The 23,932-nt window shown below is 43.2% G+C and overlaps 1 protein-coding gene across 3 annotated transcripts in view; it reads left to right on the top strand.

Annotated features, from left to right (window-relative positions):
* Positions 1–23,405, top strand: part of cers6 (ceramide synthase 6) — a 242,872-nt gene extending 219,467 nt beyond the window's left edge. For 2 of the 3 annotated variants that reach the window (XM_067987341.1, XM_067987339.1), the window contains 3 exons: positions 17,157–17,313; positions 21,479–21,502; positions 22,531–23,405. In XM_067987341.1, the coding sequence (XP_067843442.1) occupies positions 17,157–17,313; positions 21,479–21,502; positions 22,531–22,674 (325 nt within the window). In that variant the 3' untranslated portion in view covers positions 22,675–23,405. The remainder of the gene's footprint in view (positions 1–17,156; positions 17,314–21,478; positions 21,503–22,530) is intronic. The other variant, XM_067987340.1, reaches the window with a different exon arrangement.
* Positions 23,406–23,932: the final 527 nt, after the last annotated feature.

Below are 23,932 nucleotides of genomic sequence, written 5' to 3'. Positions count from 1 at the left end.
GTTGATGCCATGAGAACAACACTTCAAACTATTAATGTAAATTAGCTGTATTTATATATATATATCCTAAAAGCTATGTAGTCAAAAATATTGATATTTGTGTTTTTGTGGATATTTCTGTGAGAATTTGTGGTGCTTCATGGATTCATCTAATGTTGAAACAGCCCTTCAAATCTTCTCGCTGTTCAGAACAAAAGTCCTGGCAGCTTAAAGAATAGTTTGTTTAGTAACAGCAAAGATAGTGATCGAAAAATCAATGCTACAAATCAGACTTCATGCTATCAGATCTCAAATCAAAGTCTGTGACTTTCTATGTAGCCATCAATAGTTGCAAGATTAGAGCATGCTCAGATGGAAAGATTTAAACAATCCAAAGATCATTAATATCTCTTTGTAGATAATGGCCTTCAATTTGTAATATGAGGGATTTTTAAAACCAGGGTGGATTGGAACACTTGGGAATGTGGTGGCTAAGATGATCTGCAAGTCTTTCAGAGAGTTTGTATTGATAAGCTGAACGTTGATGATCGAGTTGAGAAAACACAGGGGATTTTAATCTCTAAATCCTTTTGTGTGCAACAAAAAGGAACACCATGGGCCCGATGTTAGCAGGGCTGCGGGTTCTCGGCAGGGGGGCTATCGGGCGCGTGGGTAACGCGCCCGGTGAAATTAGTCAGCTTCCCGCGCGATTGTAGCATCCAATCTACTAATTGGAGTCACTTACCTGCTCCTCCGGGTTCCCCACTGTTGATCTGCACGTCGGGCGGGCTGCGTATGCGCAGTAAGATCTGTCAGCTGGAGGCGCTCTATTTAAAGGGGCAGTCCTCCACTGACAGATGCTGCAACAAATAGCAAAAATTACAGCATGGAGCAGCCCAGGGGGAAGGCTGCTCCCAGTTTAATGATGCCTCACTCCAGGTACATGGGGTGAGGAGGAGGGGGAGGACAGAGATCTTCCCCCCGGTGGGCGGGAGGAAGCGTCCTGTCTCTGCCACCAGGAAGGCCTGGCTCGAGGTGGCAGAGGAGGTCACCTGCACCACCAACATATCGCCCACCTGCATACAATGCAGGAGGCGCTCGAATGACCTCAGTAGGTCAGCCAAAGTGAGTACACGTAGTCTTTCCCCTACACTCCGTCTGCCACATCACTGCCCCCACCCCACATCTCCTTCAGCACTGCCAACACAACTCTGTCACATCACCCCTCATACCCACTCAAACCTCATCCTCACCTTACGTGCACCTACTCACCTCGTCAGTACTCATCCCGCCACTACCACTCAACCCAATCCTCATACAATCTCATGGCTCTCTCTCATACTCACCCTCTCGTGCATCTCTTTCACGGTCAGCCTCACTCAACCTGCCGCTACCTGTGCTGCAGCCACAGGGCATGCATCACATATGTGCAGTAGGCAGCGTAAGGCAAACGTGTCGTGAGCATGAAGGGGATGCACAAGGGTGTTTGAGGGTTTGTCATGGGTGTTACTTATATTGAATTTCTGACCAACTCACATTACATATTATATTGGCACCACTACTGCCATGTCTTCACGAATCCTGTCTGGTTTGTGCAATAATGCCCTCTCCTGAGGATCACTATGAGGACCCACAACTGATGCCACCCATTGTGTCACTGCAGAGTGGGTGCAGGTGTATTTGGAGGGCTCTTTTGCGCAGACGACTGAGAGACATCGGCGATGTCCCCGGTTGCACCCTGGAAGGATGCGGAGGAGAAGTTGTTGAGGGCAGTGGTGACTTTGACAGCGACAGGTAAGAAGATGGTGCTCGGGCCAGCCAGGAGCAGCTCGGCATGAAAGAGGCTGCAGATGTCCACGACTACATGTTGAGTGACTCTGAGCCTCCATGTGCACTGTTGCTCAGAGAGGTCCAGGAGGCTGATCCTCGGTCTGTGGACCCTGTGGCGAGGGTAGTGCCCTCTGCGACGCATCTCTCTCTGCGGTAGCCCTCCCTCCTGCTGTGTAGGTGGATGTGTCACAGCACTCTGTTGTGGAGCTCCACGTGTCAGAGGTGGACGGCGTGGATGGCGAGGCTGGTGAGGCTGGTGATGCTGTTCGCCCTCCGAGGAGGTCACGACTGCAGCTACGGCAGCCCCCATCCGCAAGATGTACATCTGAGGGGGTCCGCAAGGTAGGTACATGTCTCTGGACCCCGGGGTAAGTGTGCAGGTTGGTGACTTTGATTGTCAGGAGGAGGGTGGTGGAGGTCATACTTTGTCCCAAGTGACAGAGTGGCCTCCTGCAATGGGTGAGGGTCTCCCCCCACCCCACCCCACCTGTCAAATGGACCTTTGCAGCTGCCACAGGCTGACAGCTGCAACACGTCCATTTGACCTGGGAGTGTTTCCCCCAGTATGGGAAATAGTCCCAGTTTGCTCTAAAATCCCACCCCTCCTCACATAATCCCTTAATCAGGTCAGTTAATGACCTGAAATACCTAAATAAATACCTTCAAGTGGAACCCCACTGGCTTTAATTGCCTGCGGGACTCCCACCAGCGGGGGCTGCGCGCGCACGCTGGCGCGTCAGCGGGGAACCCAGAAGTGCGCAGGTTCGGGGTGGGCTCCGGTCACGCGCCGGAATTCTCCGATTTTCGGAGCCCCCCCCCGCCAGTAACGCACCCGATAGCGGGTGCTAAAATGACGCCCCATCAGTCACCTGACACCTCTACTGGAGTGATAGCTTCCATGACACCTGAAATACTCACAAATGTATTCTCCTCCAAATGAATGTGAAGGCTGAGGGTTTTTTCAAATAAAGGGCCATCTCACTGCACATTGTCTGTGAGGCAGGCAGGAAAAGAAGAGATCCTGTTCTGATACATAAGTCCCGATTTAACTCGGGAGGCAGGTGGGTTGAGCCAGGAATCTTCCACGGAGAGTTGAACAAGAGGGCCGGGCCATTTTAATTACCGAGCCTCATTAGCATTTGGCAGAGCCGGTGGACAGGAACAGGTTGGGAGACTGACACCATCAGGGACCTAAAGGAACTGTCCCCGGCATAACGTTAGTGTGGGCAATGGAGGAGGGCTGAAAGGAGATGCCAGTGCTGAGAGGAGAGGCATGGCTGAAATTTCAGTAGGTCATGAATTTCTACCAAGAATAGCTGTGCCCTTAAGGTCTGCAGGATTTCCCTTGACACAGTTTGCACAAAATCATGAAATTCTACCCTAGAAGATGTCAAAATCAATTCCCTAATTATCTTCTGATCGTGAAATAAGGATTATTTGTTTTTTTAGAGCCGGGATCAGTTAATTTTTCAGAAATTTTAATTTGACAAAGATGAAATATTACTAGTCAGTCTCCTGTGACATTACACAAGGTGAATCAAGGCAGCAGGTTAAATTGCGCCCGTTTTTAGGCGTTATGCGGCCACCTAAGACTGGAAAATGGGGTCCGAGATGGGCGCACACACTTCTGACGGGAAGTGCACAGGTCGCCATCTTGGTAAAGGAGTATGCGCACACGCATGACGAATGCCGGTAACATGTAGAGCAGGGAGATGATGACGCTAATCAGTGTGCGATGCTGATTTGAAGGCACCGCTGCTATTTCACAACTACACACTCCATCCAATGCCCTGTCTTAACCTCGCACAGCTGAACCTGACGTTAAACAGCATGACGGACCCCCCCCCTGCCCCCCCACACTGGCGCTATTTAAAGGGATCATGAAGTACTTACTGGTTAGTTGCTGGATTATTTCTTCTGGCTACTGGTGCAATTGTACGCATTTTTGGAGGTTTCTTATACTTGGCTAAAGTTTCAATACTCTACAGGGAGTGGGCCGACTGGTCTTGCAGTACATTTAGTGGCGTTTAAAATATTGTACGGAAAAAGTTTTCTTCCAGACATGGATGGCCTAACAGAGCTTCCTCTGGGAATTGAACATGACTAGGGGAATGAAGAGAAGCCACGCAGAGCAAGACAAGCTGCTAAAAGAGGGAAGAGGAGCAGGGCACTCAGCAGGATGCCATACCCACGGAGGGTCTTCAGGGAGCAATTCTCTTACCTCAACTTCAGCGATGACCAGTGCATCAGACGTCTTCAGTTCACAAAAGAGGTCATGACTGAAATCTGTCAACTGCTGCAGCCACAACTGCAGCCTCAAAGCAGGGCAAGGACAGCACTGCCTGTGGCTCTCAAGGTGACCGTGGCTGTTAATTTTTATGCCTCTGGCTCCTTTCAGGCTGCTGCTAGAGATATAAGCAACATCTCGCAGTTTGCTGTGCACTTCAGTAAAAGGGAGGTCACTGAGGCTCTCTATACAATGAGAAACACATTCATCTCATTCCCTCTTGCCAGAGATAAACTAAATCAAACTTAGGGAGGATAAGACCCCGGTCCAGATGGATTGCATCCGCGAATATTAAAAGAAGTTAGGGAGGAGATAGCAGAGGCACTATTACATATACATAAATATTTGCTAGATAAAGTAATAGTGCCAGAGGACTGGCAGACAACTAATTCCTAAAAGGGAGATAGAACAAGTTCAGAGAACCATAGACCAGTTAGCTTAATGTCAGTGGTAGGAAAGATAATAGAATCTTCACTCAACGACATAAAATCTAGAGAACAAAAATATAATAAAGAAGAGTCAGCACGGAATTCAGAAAGGAAAGTCATGCTTGACCAACCTTATTGAGTTCTTTGAAGAAGTAACAGAAAGAGTAGACAAGGGTAATACATTAGATGTAATATATTTGGATTTTCAAAAGGCCTTCAATAAGGTACTGCATTGTAAACTCATGGCTAAGGTCAGAGCATATGCAATCAGGGGACAGGTAGTAGAATGGATAGCAAGTTGGCTACAAAACAGAAAACAGAGAGTAGGGGTTAAGGGTAGCTACTCGGACTGGCAAAAGGTGGGAAGTGGTGCTCCACAGGGATCAGTGCTGGGACCATTGTTGTTCACAATTCACATTAACGATGAGCATTCGGGAATCGGAAGTATAATTTCAAAATTTGTGGACAACACCAAATTGGGGGGTATAGTTAATACAAAAGAAGAATGCATCAAAATGCAAGAAGACATTTATAAACTTGCAGAATGGGCGTGTAATTGGCATAGATAAGTGTGAGGTATTACATTTTGGTAAGAAGAATAAGGGGGCCACATACTGCTTGGATAATAGGAGTCTAAATGGGGTAGGGGAGCAGAGGGATCTGGGAGTATAGGTGCACAAATCACTAAAAGCAGCGACGCAGGTTAATAAGGCCATAAAAAAAGCAAACCAAGCGCTGGGATTCATTTCCAGAGGGATAGAAATGAAAAGCAGAGAAGTTATATTAAACTTGTATAGAACCTTGATTAGACCACATTTGGAGTATTGTGAACAGTTCTGGTCTCCATATTATAAAAAGGATATAGAAGCATTGGAAAGGGTGCAAAAGCGATTCACAAGGATGATAATAGAACTGAGAGGATCTCCTTATCAGGAAAGGCTGAACAGACTGGTGCTCTTTTCTCTATAAAAGAGAAGGCTGAGGGGCGACCTGATAGAGATTTTTAAGATAATGATAGGGTTTGATAGGGTAGATGTAGAGAAAATGTTTCCACTTGTGAGGAAGTCTAAAACTAGAGGTCATAAATATAAAATAATCTCTAGGGAATTCAGGAGAAACTTCTTTAACCAAAGAGTGGTAGGAATGTGGAACATGCTACCACAGGGAGTAGTTGAGGCAAATAGCTTAGATGCATTTAAGGGGAAGCTAGATAAGCATATGAGAGAGGGAAAGGAATATAAGGGTATCCTGATAGGGTTAGATAAAAAATGGAGGGAGGATGCTCCTGTTGGGGCGAATGGGCTGTTTCTGTGCTGTCATTTTGATGTAACAAGCAAGAGGAGTGAGCACAAGGTTTTGCTCGGATTGCAGGCTTTCTCCTGGTGCACAGTGCCAGTGACTGCATGCACATTGCCTTGCATGCTCCTCATCTGAATTCAGACATATTCATCAACAGAAAGGGATTCCACTCCCTCAATGTGCAGCTGGTGTGTGACCACAGGCAGCGTATCATGCAGGTCAGTGCCCGCTATCCTGGCAGCTGTCATGATTCTTTCATTCTGCAGCACTGCTTTGTTCCACCTGTATTTGAACCAGCATGGCAAGTCAAAGGCTGACTACTGGATGACAAAGGTTATCCCCTAATGACATGGCTCATAACTCCGGTCAGGAACCCACGCATACATACACAGCAGGCCTACAGCGAGAGCCATGCTGTCACAAGGAACATTATAGAACAGATCATCAGCGTCCTCAAACAATGCTTCCACTGCCTGGACCGCTCTGGAAGAGCCCTGCGGTACTCAGCTGAGTGGGCATCGAGATTTGTTGTGGTATGCTGCATACTGCACAACCTGACCATTTATAGTGAACAGCCCTTGCCACCGCCTATCAGGCGAGAACCTGAGGAGCAGGAACAAGAGAAGGAGGAGGGGAGGAGGAAGTGGAAAAGGCAGTGCAAGAGGAAGTGGAAGAAGAGGAAGAGGAAGGGAGGCTACAACATAGACAGTCCCTTTCTGCCAGATTATTAATGAGCGATACCAGTAACCTCACCTACACCTCCCCATTCACCAACAGTCCCACACTGCTTGCCTTTTCTCTCTCACTGACCACCACCATATGATTACACATTGGTTCCTCCCTCAGTTCACCGCAGCAATAAAAACCACCACCAGATGCAAATTCAGATCCAGATTTATCAATTCACTCATTAAATAATGCATACAAAATGGAACTATTCACCCTTGTGCATTCCCTTACTGCCTGTCTTTATTTTTCCTAGTGCTCCTAAGAGGTGCTTCCCCTGTGGCTGCAGCATGGGAGGTGGAAGGCGGCTGACCTTCAATTGAGGAGACTGCAGATGGCCTTGGAGGATGACCTCGAACAGCTCTGACCTGGGCTGCAGCATTCTGGCCTAGTTGGCTGACAGGCAACAGTAAGGGCACTGACGGAGTGACAGGGATGGGAGTAGGAATGCTGTCATCCTGAGAGAGGACAGAAGGTGCCTCTTCCATGGAGCCACTGCCACTCTCCTGGGACTGCGCCTCAACAATCCTGGTGATCTATTGGAGAACAGATTTCTGGACTGCTGTGATGCCCAGAGCAACATTGGCAGCAATCTGAGCTTCCATGTCAGACCTTTGATAGAAGCTGTGACATCGGTCATCATGGTGGGTTCCACAAGAGTGCTGATGGAGGTAACCACATGTTCCAAGTTGGAAAGGATGAGCGTCAAGCTCTGTGCAAAGCCCTGTGCCTAGTTAGACCTGTACTCCTCCATGCTCCTTGACATTGTGCACCGGCTTTCTGTCAGGCTTTCCAGTGCACCAAACATTTGGCTGTGTACGCCCATCAGCCTTCTTCTGTAGCCTGGGCCGTCGAATTCCTCATCTGAATCCTCTGCCTGCAGAACTAGTGTGCGACCTCGCTCTCCTGCAAGCTGGCACCCGTGGTATCCTTCTCCCCCCACCCCCACCCTACTCCTGCTCACTTGTGCCCGTTGTCTTACCATGTGCAGATCCCTTCTCTATCCAAGCCTCTAAGGAACCCTGAGTTTTCGATTGACTGCACCTCTTAATCATCACTGTCTTCTTCCTCTGACTGGGATGGTTCCAGTTCTTGGGTATCTGAAATGACAAAGGGACAAGGGTTGGGTTGTGGTGAGGGGAGAGGAGAAAGTAAGAAGTACATGATTACATCATCTGCAGCTTGTGAGTCAGAAAAGAAGTGGGAAGAGAGAAGGAGGATTAGTTATGCAGAGATCTGCATCATCGATCCCTCCAACACCGCCAGTGGCCACGCCCTCAGCGATGCCCCTTCCCATGATGGCGTGCTTGTCCTCCTCCAGTTGTTTGTTGCTGCCTCCAGTTATGCGCCACCTTCTCCTGCAAGAAAGAGGGAAATGTGTCAGCGAGTGTCCTGCAAGATAATTGGGTGATGTGGCTGTCATGGTTGAATATTGCCAGTGTCCGTGAGTTGTGGGTTTGCGGCTTGCAACAATGGTAATGTGTGAGAGTGAGGTAAACCATATGAATTGAAGGGTTGAGTACTGATTGACAGAGATTGTTGGTAGGTGGGCGATGGGGGTGTAGTGAATTGAGCAATGGATGAGGCTAGCGGTGCAGTTGGGAAGATATGCCATTTGAAGAATGAACTCAATCACCTTGGCAACTCATGTCAGATCATTGCACTTCTTCCTGCACTGCATCCATGTTCTTGATACTATACTCCTGGCCTTGACCTCCACTGCTACTTCCTCCCACTGCTTCCTGAGCATATGTCTGGGTGGAGGCCCTCCTGCCCCCCAGTGGATACAGGATGACCCTCCTTCTCTCCACCTCTTGCACCGAGGCCTCCAATGCATTATCAGGAAACCTTGGCACATGCTTTCTCGCAGGTTGAGACATCTTCACAAAACGTCTTCCAAAACATTCCACTCCTGACACCAATTCCATCAGCCACCGTGCACCTCCCCTTTAAGAGGTGCAGGCTGCCTTTTAGTAGCGCTAGCCACTCACAATAGCAGGCTCCCTGCTGATGCGTGCAGCCAATGAACAGGTAGCGCTGACTGCAGGCAGCAATCATGTAAAACAGCAGGCTACACGAATTTAACATGCTGCCTGCAGCGCAATGAACGGGCGCGGGTTAATCGCGTACCTCGATCCCCATGCCCATTTTCGGGGGTTATCCAATTTAATCTCCTAAATGTACTCTGCAGGTCAAATAGGGATAGAGGATGGAGGATAACTGGACTGTGGTTGAAGGACACCAAGATTGTAAGCAGTGTAGATGAAAACATAAAATTACAAAGGGATATTGATAGATTAGGTGAATGGGCAAAACTGTGGCAAATGGAATTCAATGTAAACAAATGTGAGGTCATCCACTTTGGATCAAAAAAGGATAGAACAGGGTTCTTTCTAAATGGTAAAAAGTTAAAAACAGTGGATGTCCAAAGGGACCTAGGGGTTCAGGTACATAGATCATTGAAGTGTCATGAACAGGTGCTGAAAATAATCAATAAGACTAATGGAATGCTGGCCTTTATATCTAGAGGACTGAAGTACAAGGGGGCAAAAGTTATGCTGCAGCTATACAAAACCCTGGTTAAACCGCACCTGGAGTACTGTGAGCAGTTCTGGGCACCGCACCTTCGGAAGGACATATCGGCCTTAGAGGGAGTGCAGAGTAGGTTTACTAGACTGATACCCGGACTTCAAGGGTTAAGTTACGAGGAGAGATTACACAAATTGGAGTTGTATTCTCTGGAGTTTAGAAGGTTAAGGGGTGATCTGATCGAAGTTTATAAGATATTAAGGGGAACAGATAGGGTGGATAGAGAAACTATTTCCGCTGGTTGGGGATTCTAGGACTAGGGGGCACAGTCTAAAAATTAGAGCCAGACCTTTCAGGAGTGAGATTAGAAAACATTTCTACACACAAAGGGTGGTAGAAGTTTGAAACTCTCTTCCGCAAACGGCAATTGATACTTGCTCAATTGCTAAATTTAAATCTGAGATAGATAGCTTTTTGGCAACAAAAGGTATTAAGGGATATGGGCCAAAGGCAGGTATATGGAGTTCGATCACAGATCAGCCATGATCTTATCAAATGGCAGAGCAGGCACGAGGGGCTGAATGGCATACTCCTGTTCCTATGTTCCTAAGACCAAGAGCCGACAAAAATTTCGGTCGGCAGAGGCGGGCAAAGGGCTGTGGGCTACAGGGTAACAGCCAGTGTGTTAAAGTCAGGAGGTGGACGGAGGTCAGCCAGGGGCCATGAGCAGTGCAGCTAACTGGCAACTGCAGACACACAACGGGCCAGAGGTTACTGGGAGGTGGCCCACAGTGATTTTAAGGATGGAGGGGAGAAGCAGACCAGGCCACAAGCAGAAGCAATGGCAGTCAACATAACAGTCTGTCGGGCAAAAGCAGAACAAGTTGTTCCAACTGAAATCCTGATAAAACAGGAAGAGGAGAGGAAAGCAACAAGAAAGTTTGAAAGTTTATCTGTTAATGCATATAAAGTTAAAAACAATGAAATTTAAACTTTAACAGTAAATATTGTGGAAAAAATCTAATTAATATTGGATTTGAGAGAAAAAACACAAATTTGCTCCACAGTGGCAGCCAGTGGCCAGAGCCTGCAACTGCATGCAGATTCAAAGCAGTTCTTTTCGAGTATTCCAGTCTCACAGACCATCACATTAATTGAAAAATCCTGTTCAAAACGTGACAGACATCATAGGAAAAGGATTACATTCAAATGTGGCAGGACAGTATGGACATCTTTAAAATTGAGTTTTCAATGGAAGATGCAATAGATACATCGATTTTATTAATATATAGATGTGGAGCAATTTTGCTTTGTATCATATATAGATTTTGCAAATTTAGCAGAAACCCAACTCTGGTAAATAAGTTGTCAGTATTACGTTATTGTGAATCGTGAGACGTATATATTTAATGATTCAATTAACGGTGCAGTCTGATTCTATAGACGACACAGGCTAGGTTCACAAGTAGTGGAAGGTGGCAATCAAAGAGAAAGCCTACATTAGCTATAAGATTAGAAACTGAAATCAGCAATGAAGTTAGCCATGAGCCTTGATTTATGAATTGGAATGTGAGGTGGTGTTTGCAGTTGGGTTGTTTGATCTACCAAGCATTCTTGGTCTCTGTTAGCTTATTACAACTTGGAAGTTTTTCTCTCTTCTTTTTGTAAATACTCTGTACTCCTTTGCTTTGTTGAAATATGTATCTAGGTGGAACTGACTGGGCCACAACCTCCTTGATACAAGTGGCAAGTTTATACTGTCATTTTCATTTAAAGACTTCATTTACATCTTTCAAAAGAAAGTATGTAGAAATGATTGACTAATTTTGAGTAAATTAATGTGCATAGTTAGAAAAAGGAGATCATAGCTTCGCATCATATTGTACAATGCTCCTAACTCAAAGAATTCTACTCTAGTCAGATGCAAGAGAGATCACTCACCAAAAAGCCATCTCTGCCCTGGAACTGCATGCTGCATATTATTACTTCATTAACTCTTTAGAGCAAACCTTCACATATCAGCGTAGACAGAGTCCAGGCATAACTGTTGTTGGTGAAACAGAGGTGCTTTGCTGTGAATGGTGTGGTTGCAGATGTTTAAGTTTATGAGATGGAGAAGATGGTGGGGCAAGTGAGGGGGCAGTGGTTCCTTTAGAAGAATGTCTCATTTACCAATGTCTGCTGAATGGATCTAGCAGCTTGCAACAGGGCTGCTGGTGGTGCCAGCACTGCTTCTTCCGGCTCCTCACGACCAACCCCCATTTTCTGTCCTGAGGATCCTTCCTGCTGCTCCGCCAGGTTCATACCTCTCTCAATTGCTACACTATGCAACATACGTTCCTTCATCGTCGCTGGGTCAAAATCCTGGAACTCCCTTCCTAACAGCACTGTGGGAGAACTGTCACCACACGGACTGCAGCGGTTCAAGAAGGTGACTCACCACCACCTTCTCAAGGGCAATTAGGGACTGGCAATAAATGCCGGCCTCGCCAGCGACGCCCACATCCCATGAACGAATAAAAAAAACCAACACACAATGTGATAGACTCACTATTATACCTGTCATTGCATCTGATCTAGAGATAGGTGAGGCCAGACTGTGTACAATATACCCTCACTTCTTTAATTATTAAGGTTATAATGGACTATATTATATGCAAATTTAAATGAGGGAATGTTGTTGCTGGTGCTGTGTATTTTAAATGAGAAGAATATGAATATAAAGTCTGCCCTGTTTCCAGCTACTTGCTACAGTGCAGTGAATCAGACACACTAGGCTGACCCGGGGCAAAGATATTTCCATACACATCATGGCACTAATTTAGCCAGGGCCAGGAGTTGTTAAATAGGTTGTATATTTTAAATATACCCTTTTGCCTCTATAAACTGTTGATGTAGAAGTAGTTATAATTCGAGCTCTTACCTGAAGCTTTTCTTGCACCTAAAACAAATTGTCAGCTCCCTTAGGCAAGTACTTTTGTTTCCCATGATCCGAAACGTGACCTAACACATAAATTGTGCTCTGGGTAAATAGACCCAGTTATTGTTTCCGGATTGATATGTAGACTTTCTACTGTGCACCAACATCACTTCAGTGGGCAATTAATATCAGTCACATCAGACATTTTCATCCCAGATTGAATTATCAAACAGGCTTATCCACAGGTAGAATGTTTTAGCCAAAAACACAGCCAGTTTTCAAGGTAAACTCAAGTTAACAATAATTTTGAATCAGTTCATGAAAGAGTTAAGCGGGTAAACCAGTTGGGTTAGTTCCTTTGAATCATCTTTCTTTCCAGACTTTTCAGTAGCATCCTAATTCCTGTAGTTGCAATCATCCTAATTCCTGTAGTTGCAATCATCCTAATTGCTGTAGTTGTAGTCATATTTGGAATTATATAAACTTACAGAGTTTATATCGCGCCCATACATCCGTTCCAACCAAGACAAAATTGTGACTAACTAGAATAAAAGAAATGTCCAAAATTTACACTTTGTGCATCCTTTGATCTACAGTTTGTTCCATTGAGAAGCCACTCAGTGAAACTAAGTCATTTACTAGTACAATGGATGGTCAGCTACATTAACACATTAACAAAGGCCTGTCGAAGACCACCTGCAGGGTCGATGAAGTCTAAACTAAGATTGTCCTGAATAGATTCTGACGTCAATTAATTGCCTTGTAAAACTTGTCGAGTGCTTTTTCCTCAAATGTCTGTCAGCAATCAACAGCTAACTGGCTTCTTTCTGATATGCTTCAATGGGGCCAGAGAAACATAGCCAATTTCCCAGTATGCATTGGAAGAAACCATTCTGAGGGTGATACCTAAGCTATGTAATGTAGCACGTAAAGACCTGTAAATTATGAACAAAAATGTTCAATTTTTATGACAGTGGTTACAGGGGAAGGGGGTTATCCATCAGTCTGTTTTGTTATGTTAAACCATCCTGTCTCATATTCCTTCTTTACTATCTCCAAACTAAACAGCTCACTGAAACAGAAAGCCATCCTCAATCACCTATTTGTTGCTTCATTTATGATGTGGAGATGCCGGTGATGGACTGGGGTTGACAATTGTAAACAATTTTACAACACCAAGTTATAGTCCAGCAATTTTATTTTAAATTCACAAGCTTTCGGAGGCTACCTCCTTCCTCAGGTGAACGATGTGGAAATGAAGTCCTCGAAATGAAGTCGCATTTATAATTCACAGAACAATGCTGGTGATAACAGACAGTTTTTTCAACTGCCCGTTGCCAAGGCAATCAGTGTGCAGACAGACAGGTGTTACTTGCCAGGTCTCAGAATATACAAATCACCAAAAAAAACAACAAACAAAAAAAAACAGAGATAGAGAGGTAGAAACATAGAAAAGACAGCAACTGACCCGTTATATTAAAAACAGATAACATTTGTTCGCTGGTGGGGTAACGTGTAGCGTGACATGAACCCAAGATCCCGGTTGAGGCCGTCCTCATGGGTGCGGAACTTGGCTATCAATTTCTGCTCGACGATTTTGCGTTGTCGTGTGTCTCGAAGGCCGCCTTGGAGTACGCTTACCCGAAGGTCGGTGGCTGAATGTCCTTGACTGCTGAAGTGTTCCCCGACTGGGAGGGAACCCTCCTGTTTGGCGATTGTTGCGCGGTGTCCGTTCATCCGTTGTCGCAGTGTCTGCATGGTCTCGCCAATGTACCATGCTCCGGGGCATCCTTTCCTGCAACGTATGAGGTAGACAACGTTGGCCGAGTCACAGGAGTATGAACCATGCACCTGGTGGGTGGTGTCCTCTCGTGTGATGGTGGTATCTGTGTCGATGATCTGGCATGTCTTGCAGAGGTTACCGCGGCAGGGTTGTGTGGTGTCGTGGACGCTGTTCTTCGGGTAAGCGTACTCCAAGGCGGCCTTCGAGACACACGACAACGCAAAATCGTCGAGCAGAAATTGATAGCCAAGTTCCGCACCCATGAGGACGGCCTCAACCGGGATCTTGGGTTCATGTCACGCTACACGTTACCCCACCAGCGAACAAATGTTATCTGTTTTTAATATAACGGGTCAGTTGCTGTCTTTTCTATGTTTCTACCTCTCTATCTCTGTTTTTTCTTTGTTTGTTGTTTTTTTTGGTGATTTGTATATTCTGAGACCTGGCAAGTAACACCTGTCTGTCTGCACACTGATTGCCTTGGCAACGGGCAGTTGAAAAAACTGTCTGTTATCACCAGCATTGTTCTGTGAATTATAAATGCGACTTCATTTCGAGGACTTCATTTCCACATCGTTCACCTGAGGAAGGAGGTAGCCTCCGAAAGCTTGTGAATTTAAAATAAAATTGCTGGACTATAACTTGGTGTTGTAAAATTGTTTACAATTGCTTCATTTATGCATCAATATATGCACACACACACACACACACACACACTAGTCAATCTCCCATGACGTTGCACATGGGGAGTCGAGAACAAGTGTAGTCTTCAGGTGAAGGAGGGGTCGGTCAGACGCCAGAGGATAATTGGATCAATAGTTCAGTCCCCATTTTAAAGTCACACATTCTCTGTTTATTTTTATATTTCCTTTATAAATACCTACGTTCGCATTTATAATGGAAACTGCCAATGTATCAACACTCTCCTGACTATGGCGGCAGTTTCCATTATAAATGTGAACATAGGAATTTTTAATAGAAAAAGTTGTCAGGATGCGTGTGCAGATATAAGTCTTTAGCTATCAGACGACCACCAGCGCGGCACATAGGCTGGCTGCCCGATAGTGCCGATGACAGGCCCGGTCTATTTTGAGGGCTGGGCCTCGTTAACATAGGACATGCAGGCTGCGGGCGGAAAACGAATGGCCCAGGGCAGCCCAACAGCTCCGGACCATCATAATATCTGGTGGCCCAGAAGATAGGTCCAAGGGGAGTTCTGTTCTCAGAGGTGGAGGAGGAACCCAGTGCAGCAGCAGCCCAGGTTGTTTTTGTAGAGCCCAGAGGAGCGCTTCTACTCCTCTCGGCCCCACAAAGATAAATTAAAACTTACCTGCCGGGATCCTCTTCAGCTCTTCCTTGGCATTCCCTGGATGCCGATTGCTTAGAAATCATCAGAATTATTATACAATATACCACAATGAACTATAAAAATCATTCCACATTAGTTACTGAAATGTCCATTACATAAATAGAATGTTTAATTTAATCATTATACAGTTTTTAAAAACTGAATGTTAAAAATTGTTTTAAAAATCTGCATTTTAAGATGGGGAGAATGCAAATCACATTCCGTGTACAGAAAAAAATCAGCTGCAATAGTTCTGTAGAATCGCTGCAGAAGTAAGTCTATAACAACAACAACTTACATTTATACAGCACATTTAATATATGAAAACATCCCAAGGTGCTTCACAATGGCATAATCAGCCAAAAATGGACTTCGAGACAAAGAAGGAGATATTAGGAGAGGCGACCAAAAGTGTGGTCAAAGAGGTGGATTTTAAGGAGGTTCTTAAAGAATGAGAGGGTAGTGGAGAGGTGCCGAGGTTTAGGGAGGGAATTCCAGACCATGGGGCCTAGGCAGTTCAAGGCATGAATTCTAATGGTGAGACAAAGGGAGGTGGCACAGAGCCAAGCGTCAGACAAATGGAGAGTTCAAGGGGGTTGGTACAAATAAAGGGGTATGAGATTATGAAGGGATTTAAAAGCAAAGATGAGAATTTTAAATTTGAGACATTGCAGGGACGGAAACTGTGTAGGTCAGCAAGGTGAGGGGTGATGAGTGAGTGGGACCTGGTGCAGGATAGAATATGGACAGCAGAGCTTTGGATGAGCTGAAATTTACAGAGGATGGGAGGTCGGCCAAGAGAGTATGGAGATGAGGGTTTCAGCATGGGCTGAGGTAAGGGAGGATATGGGCAACGTTACAGAGGTGGATGTAGGCAGTCTTTGTGCTGGAGAGAATATGGGGTTGAAAGCTCAGCTTGGGGTCAAACAGGATGCTGAGGTGGCAAACAGCCTGGTTCACCTGGGACAGTGGCTGGAGAAGGATGGAATCAGTGGCAAGGGTACAAAGTTTGTTGCGGGGGCTGAAGACGATGGTTTCAATCTCTTGAGTGTTTAGCTTGAGGAAATTTTGAACATTGGACAATCAATTTGACAATGCAGAGGCAATGGAGAGGTCAAGAGAGGCAGCGGAGAGGTAGAGATGGGTGTCATCAGCCTACATGTGCAAACTGACCTCATGTCTTCGGATGATGTCTCCAAGGGGCAGCATGTGGATGAGGAAGAGGTGGGGGTCAAGGATAGATCCTAGGGAGTCTCTGGAGGTAATTGTGCGGGGACGGGAAGAGAGACCATTGTTGGAGATGCTTTGGCTATGATCCAATAGGTAATGTAACAAACCTATTGGAGCACAGAGCATTGCAACATTTATTTTCAGAGCAACTAATGTAATTCCATTAACTGCAAATAAATGTATTTAGCACCTAGCATATTTCACTGGGAAGGTTTACACATCCTATATATTCCTGTAAGTTCAAATTAACAGTGTCAAGTAAATTGAACATAATTTCTTGTTACTGTCTCTCATCTGCAGTTTGAAATGATTTTGATTTTCTCTCATCCATGGTCTTTTTAGATAGATTAGCTTCCCTTTAAGGTAATTAATTCCTACCTAAGGAGAACCTGACATTAGTGAACCGAATTTACTAACAAACTTGTTAATTGTATTTTGTAAATCATTTTCACTGGCTGTAAGCTTTAAGAAAAGCAATTCAGGGAACTGCTGAAGTCTAGTGAATGGAAAATGGATTGGAACAAAGTAAAAAGATAAAAGCAACTATATATTCTGTAGAACAAAGACATCGATACTGTCTCAGAGAGAGAGGAGATAAAACAAGCTGCTATTAATGACTTGCTGCGTTGGCTGTATTGTGTGAAGTGGTAAGCTTATCAATCATATGTTCTTTAAGGCAATGATATATTAGATTTTTTTTCCTAAATAAATATTTAAATAGCTATAACCTGTGTTTCAGGGATTTGCAACTGAATTTACAAAGATATTCTATAATGACAAATTGTGTTTTGTTTCAGGATATTAAATACTACCTTGTTTGAAAGCTGGGAGATTGTTGGCCCATATCCATCATGGTGGGTCTTCAACTTACTTCTCTTGCTGCTTCAGCTGTTACATAGCTTCTGGTCGTATCTCATCATAAGGATCACTTGCAGAGCTATTGCTAAAGGAAAGGTAAGTTCTCCTTCGAAGCTGCTAAGGAGACCTGGATATGTGTGGCAATATATTTTTTCCCAAGTATTCAATAAACTTGCCACCTTTATAAGTCAGTTGCTTCCATTCATCTGAAAACTAACTTATGCAGTAATGTCTGTATAGTAGAACAAAATCTAATTCATATTGTGGTACCATGATGTTTGAGTGAATAGGAATGCATCGGAGCCCTTGCAAATAGCAACTTAGCAATTGAAATTCAAGTTTTTTAGTCAGAAATCAAATGCATAACTGCACAGCAGTGCAGCGGATAAAGAAGTGCTACGAAATTATTTTCTTTGTGGTCTGCAACTCTGGACCACCATAGTACAGTACTTCAAGGTCCATGACTCCACACATGAAAGAAAGGAAAATTACAGTTCATTGTGAATTAAAAATTTCAAAAAAAATATTTTCTTTAGGGAGATGAGGCCTAGAAATTACTTTTGTCAGTATTAGCAGCTGAATGCTTAACGTGTTCATTCCTCTAATCGCTAATTTAGCAAATGTGTTGACCTATTTAAAAGCCTATGTTTAAAGCAGTGGACAGAGGAATGTCACACAAACATGTTAAGCATCCATCCTTCAATCTTACTAACAGTAATTCCTGGGCTTAATTCCCTACACACCATGCTGTGCTTCTATTCTCAAATGTTCTTATTTCAATACAAGTGATGCATGTGCAAATATGTTACAAAGTCAGCACATGGGTGGAATTTACTGTTCTTTAATAAAACATGTTTTCCCAAAAACATTTCTCTTTTCCCCAAATCCTCTTCACTCCCTTTTTGCTTTGGTAATGTTTTTTGTTTGAAATGAATTAGGTGCCATAAAGAGTGTTAAATTAGGATCTTATTGCTCAAATATTTACCATTCTGATTTTCCAACATCATAATTGACTTTTTTAACAGCAGGATGTAGCTTGTCTTTTTAAATATAAATCCGTAGCTTACAGTACAGCTGCAATAAATATTTGATGAGATAACTCAGCTGTTAATTTCAGGTCTTGGCAATGTTGGAGAGAGATCAAATCAGTAAATAGACTAATAAAAATTAGAGATTGCTCAGATAAGTAATTAAAGTTTTAGTGGCACTAATTGTAACATGTAACTCCTTCACATTCCAAAACTGTCGGCTGCACGAAGAATCATAGAATGGTTACAGCACAGAAAGCCATTCGGCCCATCGAGCCCGTGCCGGCTCTTTGTAAGAGCAATCCAGTTAGTCCCATTCCCCCTGCTCTTTCCTCGTAGCCCTGCAAATTTTTTCCCTTCAAATGTTTATCCAATTCCTTTTTGAAAGCCACGATTAAATCTACTTCGACCACCCTTCCAGGCAGCACATTCCAGATCATAACTACTTGCTGCATGAAGAAGTTTTTCCTCATATCGCCTTCGGTTCTTTTGCCAATCACTTTAAATCTGTGTCCTCTGGTTCTTAACCCTTCCGCCAATGGGAACAGTTTCTCTTTATTTACTTTATCTAATCCCTTCATGACTTTGAACACTTCTATCAAATCTCCTCTTAACCTTCTCTGCTCTAAGGAGAACAACCCCAGCTTCTCCAGTCTATCCATGTAACTGAAGTCCTTCATCCTTGGAACCATTCTAGCAAATCTTTTCTGCACCCTCTCTAAGGCCTTCACATCCTTCCTAAAGTGCAGTGCCTAGAATTCGATACAATACTCCAGCTGTGGCCGAACTCGTGTTTTATAAAGGTTCAACATAACTTCCTTGCTTTTGTACTCTATGCCTCTATTTATAAAGCACAGGGTCCCATATGCTTTTTTAACTGCTTTCTCAACCTGTCCTGCCACCTTCAAAGATTTGTACACATTTACCCCCAGGTCTCTCTGTTCCTGCACCCACTTTAGAATTGTACCATTTAGTTTCTATTGTATCTCCTCATTCTTCCTGCCAAAATGTATCACCTCACTTCTCTGTGTTAAATTTCATCTGCCATGTGTCCGCCTATTTCACCAGTCTGTCTATATCCTCTTGAAGTCTATTACTATCCTCATCACTGTTTACTACACTTCCAAGTTTTGTGTCTTTTGCAAATTTTGAAATTGTGCCCTGTACACCCAAGTCCAAGTCATTAATATATATCAAAAAAAGCAGTGGTCCTGGTACCGACCCTCGTGGAACACCACTGTATACCACTCTCTAGTCCGAAAAACAACCGTCCACCATTATTTTCTGCTTCCTGTCACTTAGCCAATTTCGTATCCATGCTGCCACTGCCCCTTTTATTCCAAGGGCTTCAATTTTGCTGACAAGCCTATTATGTGACACTTTATCAAACGCCTCTGAAAGTACATATACGCAACATCAACTGCTTTGCCCTCCTCGACCCTCTCTGTTACCTCATCAAAAAACTCAATCAAGATAGTTAAACACGATTTGCCTTTAACAAATCCGTGCTGGCTTTCCTTTATTAATCCACACTTGCCCAAGTGACTATTAATTTTGTCTCGGATTATCGTTTCTAAAAGCTTCCGTACCACCGAGGTTAAACTGATTGGCCAGTAGTTGCTGGGTTTGTCCTTACACCCTTTTTTGAACAAGGGTGTAACATTTGCAATTCTCCAGTCCTCTGGCACCACCCCCATCTCTAAGGAGGATTGGAAGATTATGGCCAGCACCTCTGCAATTTCCACCCTTACTTTCCTCAGCAACCAAGGATGCATCCCATCCAGACCGGGTGACTTATCTACTTTAAGTACAGCCAGCCTTTCTAGTGCCTCCTCTTATCAATTTTTAGCCCATCTAGAATCTCAACTACGTCCTCTTTTACTGTGACTTTGGCAGCATCTTCATCCTTGGTAAAGACAGATGCAAAGTACTGATTTAGTACCTCAGCCATGCCTTTTGCCTCCATGTGTAGATCTCCTTTTGGGTCCCTAATCGGCTCCACCCCTCCTCTTATTGCCCGTTTACTATTTATATGCCTATAGAAGACTTTTAGATTCCCTTTTATGTTAGCCGCCAGTCTATTCTCATACTCTCTCTTTGCCCCTCTTATTTCCTTTTTCACTTCTCCTCTGTACTTTCTATATTCAGCCTGGTTCTCACTTGTATTATCAACCTGACATCTGTCATACACCCCCTTTTTCTGCTTCATCTTACTTTCTATCTTTTTCATCATTCAGGGAGCTCTGGCTTTGGTTGCCCTACCTTTCCCCTTTGTGGGAATGTATCTAGATTGTACCCGAACCACCTCCTCTTTAAAGGCTGCCCATTGTTAAATTACAGTTTTGCCTGCCAATCTTTGATTCCAATTTACCCGGACCAGATCCGTTCTCAACCCACTGAAATTGGCCCTCCTCCATTTAAGTATTTTTACTCTAGATTGCTCCTTGTCCTTTTCCATAACTAATCAAAACCTTATGATACTATGATCACTGTTTACTAAATGTTCCCCCACTGACACTTGCTCCACTTATGACCCACATAACTAAACTATGTTGTTAAAGACTTATATTTGCATTCATTCTACATATTATTTGCAGACTAAAATTAGGGGAAAATTGACTAGCAAAATGCCCCAGTTCCGCCCAACTGATCATCAACAGCAAAGAGAAAAACAACTTACATTTGTACAGTGCCTTCAATATAGAAAAACATTCCAAGGCACTTCACAGAGGTGTAATCAGACAAACAAGGGTATGGTGGAAGAGGTCAGGGAGATGGGTTTTAAGGAGGATCTTAAAGGAGGAAAGGGAGGTGTGGAGACAGAGGAGTTTAGGAAGAGAATTCCAGAGTATGGGGCCTAGACAACTGAAGGTACAACTGTCAATGGTGGGGCAAAGGGAGCGGAGATGTCAAAGAGACCAGCAAGGGTATTAAAGGTTACGGAACCAAGGCGGGTAGATGGAGTTAAGATACAGATCAGCCATGACCTAACTGAATGGCGGAACAGCCTCGAGGGGCTGAATGGCCTAGTCCTGTTCCTATGTTCCTGTCCATTGTATGCAAGAGCTGAAGAGAGGTCACTACACCTAGCAGGAAAATGATTGTACATTAGTAGTCAGTATTGTTATTGTAGTTCCTTAACATTGAACATAGTTGGGACAGCAGGATGTCACTTGGTACCGTTATTTTTCTCATTGTGCCTATTTATTCTCTTCCTCGTGCAAACCTGAAAGGCTGGGAAGTGGAACCCTTTGCATGTAAGTTTCACTGGTTAAACTCTGCAATGTATTTCCTAACCATTAGAATAATGCTTTCACTCTTTTCCCATAACTCTTGCACTAATCTTTCTTAATGACCCCTCTGACGCCACATTTCATTTTAAATGTGATTCATTCTTTACATGCTAAACATAATCATATTGAGAATAAGAAGTCGACAAAGGATTGTTTTCAGTATAAAGGTTTCAGGTGACCCTGCATTTACAGCAATGTCACAATTAAAGCTCTGCTTGCTGCTGTTTGGATTTTAATCGCTTCTTCAATTGCTAACAGTGCCACTGCAGGAGAGATATTTGGAGCCTCAGGGTATATTTAGCAAACCTTGTGCAAATTACTGGAATATTACTGGAATATTTCAGTTTGGCCCTTTGTAATGAACTGGGTACTTAAGAGATATAGAAACAGTGAATGCTGGAGATCTCAAAATATGTTTTAAAAAACAGAAAATGCTTGAAATACAGAACTGGCCAGCAAAAGAAGGGTCCACAACCAAATTAACAAGATATCAGAAAACCCTTCACTCAGAGTGATCGACACAAGGAACAGACTCCCAGATAGAATAGTGGAGGTGAAAACCCTGGAATCATTTAATAAACAATTGGAAGCACATTGGGAGGATTGAAGGATGCCCCCTCACTTGTAATTATCTAGTGATCTGTCAAAATAGCAGAAAGAGAAATTTGATACGATTGCATTAAGCATTTAATTTCCAGACGACAGTTTCTTATGAGATTCCAACCTTGTAATCTCTTATTTATCTTTTCCCAATTAAATTATAGCCTTTTATCTCTTATTTCTATTCTCTGTGAATCCATGTTATCTTCATACTAAACAATTCCATACAACTTTTGATCTAATCCTTTCATCTCAGCTGTCATGTTAATTTAGGCTTCCTGGATTTAGTAATGTGCTTTTGGTTTGCATTTGTCTCCTGTGTGGTTATTTCAGTGACAGAAATTATCCTGTTTGTCTTCATAGCTCACTTATTTTCCCAATTTAAATGTCAGGTATCAAAGGATGACCGAAGTGACATTGAATCCAGCTCTGACGAGGAGGATTCAACACCTTCTGCTGCAAAAAGTGGACATAACAGCACTACCAATGGGACAAATGGCTACCTAAGTGGTGGTGTTTATTCAGAGGAACATTAGCTATTTGAGTGGGAAGTACTGTATAGTGTTGCAAATCCGTTAGTATCTAATTGTATGTAAGACATGGACAACCTGACAATTTGATCCTGGAAGTATTTCACAAAATGTGTTATTGAATGCATTTTATCATGTATCTCAGTATCAGATGAAGGTTTAGAAATATCAAAACATTCTGATAGTGCACTGCCATTTTCTGTATGAGAACGAATGACAATAAACATTATGTACATGTAGGCATGCTATGTGTGTATATGTAGTCCAACTCAATGGGAACAGTATTTTCATATGTATTGTCTTTGTATATTACATTATTTATTTTTATATGTTTGAGATTTGTGGAAAAGGGGAAATTCTCAGTGTTTTACTCTACTACTTATTCTTTGGGAAGAGTAAAGGCCGTTTTAGATTAATTATGCTGTTCATAGCTCCACCTGCTGTAATGTGTGACTTGTCACAGACAGTAGGCCACATCTAGCTCTCGAGTATTATGGTTTAGCTAGTGGTAGTGATATGTTTTGTGGTTTTTTTGTGTTTCTAATTATTTCCTTTCAAAATTACTATGATATTTACACAGAGGCCATTTTGTCCCCATTGAAAGTAAAGAAAATGACTGCCTAAGGCAAAGTGCTAAACTATATAACAAGATTGCTTTGAAAATGTTTCTGTGGAACAATCCAATCACCTTTGAATTTCTGACACTGATTCCTGATAAATAAAAACCTTCTTTCTGTGCAACATCAATGCAAAATGTCACTTTTTTTTTGCTAGGGTGAAAACATAAATAGAACTGTTGGGTGTTTATTATGGGAAAATAATTCAGTCACCAATTTTGCATTAAACTATTATAATGCGAGATTGGAATAGGCAATGAAATATTCACTTGCAGGCTAAAATATTTTGCATTAGAAAGTGAAACACAAATTTGCTCAATCTTAGTGAAATTGAACACAAAACAATATTATTGGTCATTATACTGAAAGGAAACTACAACAACTTGGTGAAGCAATTTGTTTCATTACATTGTTAACCCTTATCTTCTTTTGATTGCTATCTCCATTTGATTATTGTGACTACTTCTTAGCTGTTTCTTATTCCACAGGTCAAAACATCATAATAATTTTAGCCAATTAATTTATGAATGTAAAACTAAAAGAATATAGGAATGAAAAAATAATATTTCATCCACCCAGCATTGACCTATCATCCAAGCCTTGTTTCAGAACCTGAACAGACCCTTTTTGAGTACCTATAATATATT

The sequence above is a fragment of the Heptranchias perlo genome, chromosome 7, assembly GCF_035084215.1.
Source record: "Heptranchias perlo isolate sHepPer1 chromosome 7, sHepPer1.hap1, whole genome shotgun sequence".
Taxonomy (NCBI): domain Eukaryota; kingdom Metazoa; phylum Chordata; class Chondrichthyes; order Hexanchiformes; family Hexanchidae; genus Heptranchias; species Heptranchias perlo.
This window is presented reverse-complemented; position numbering and strand designations above follow the sequence as displayed.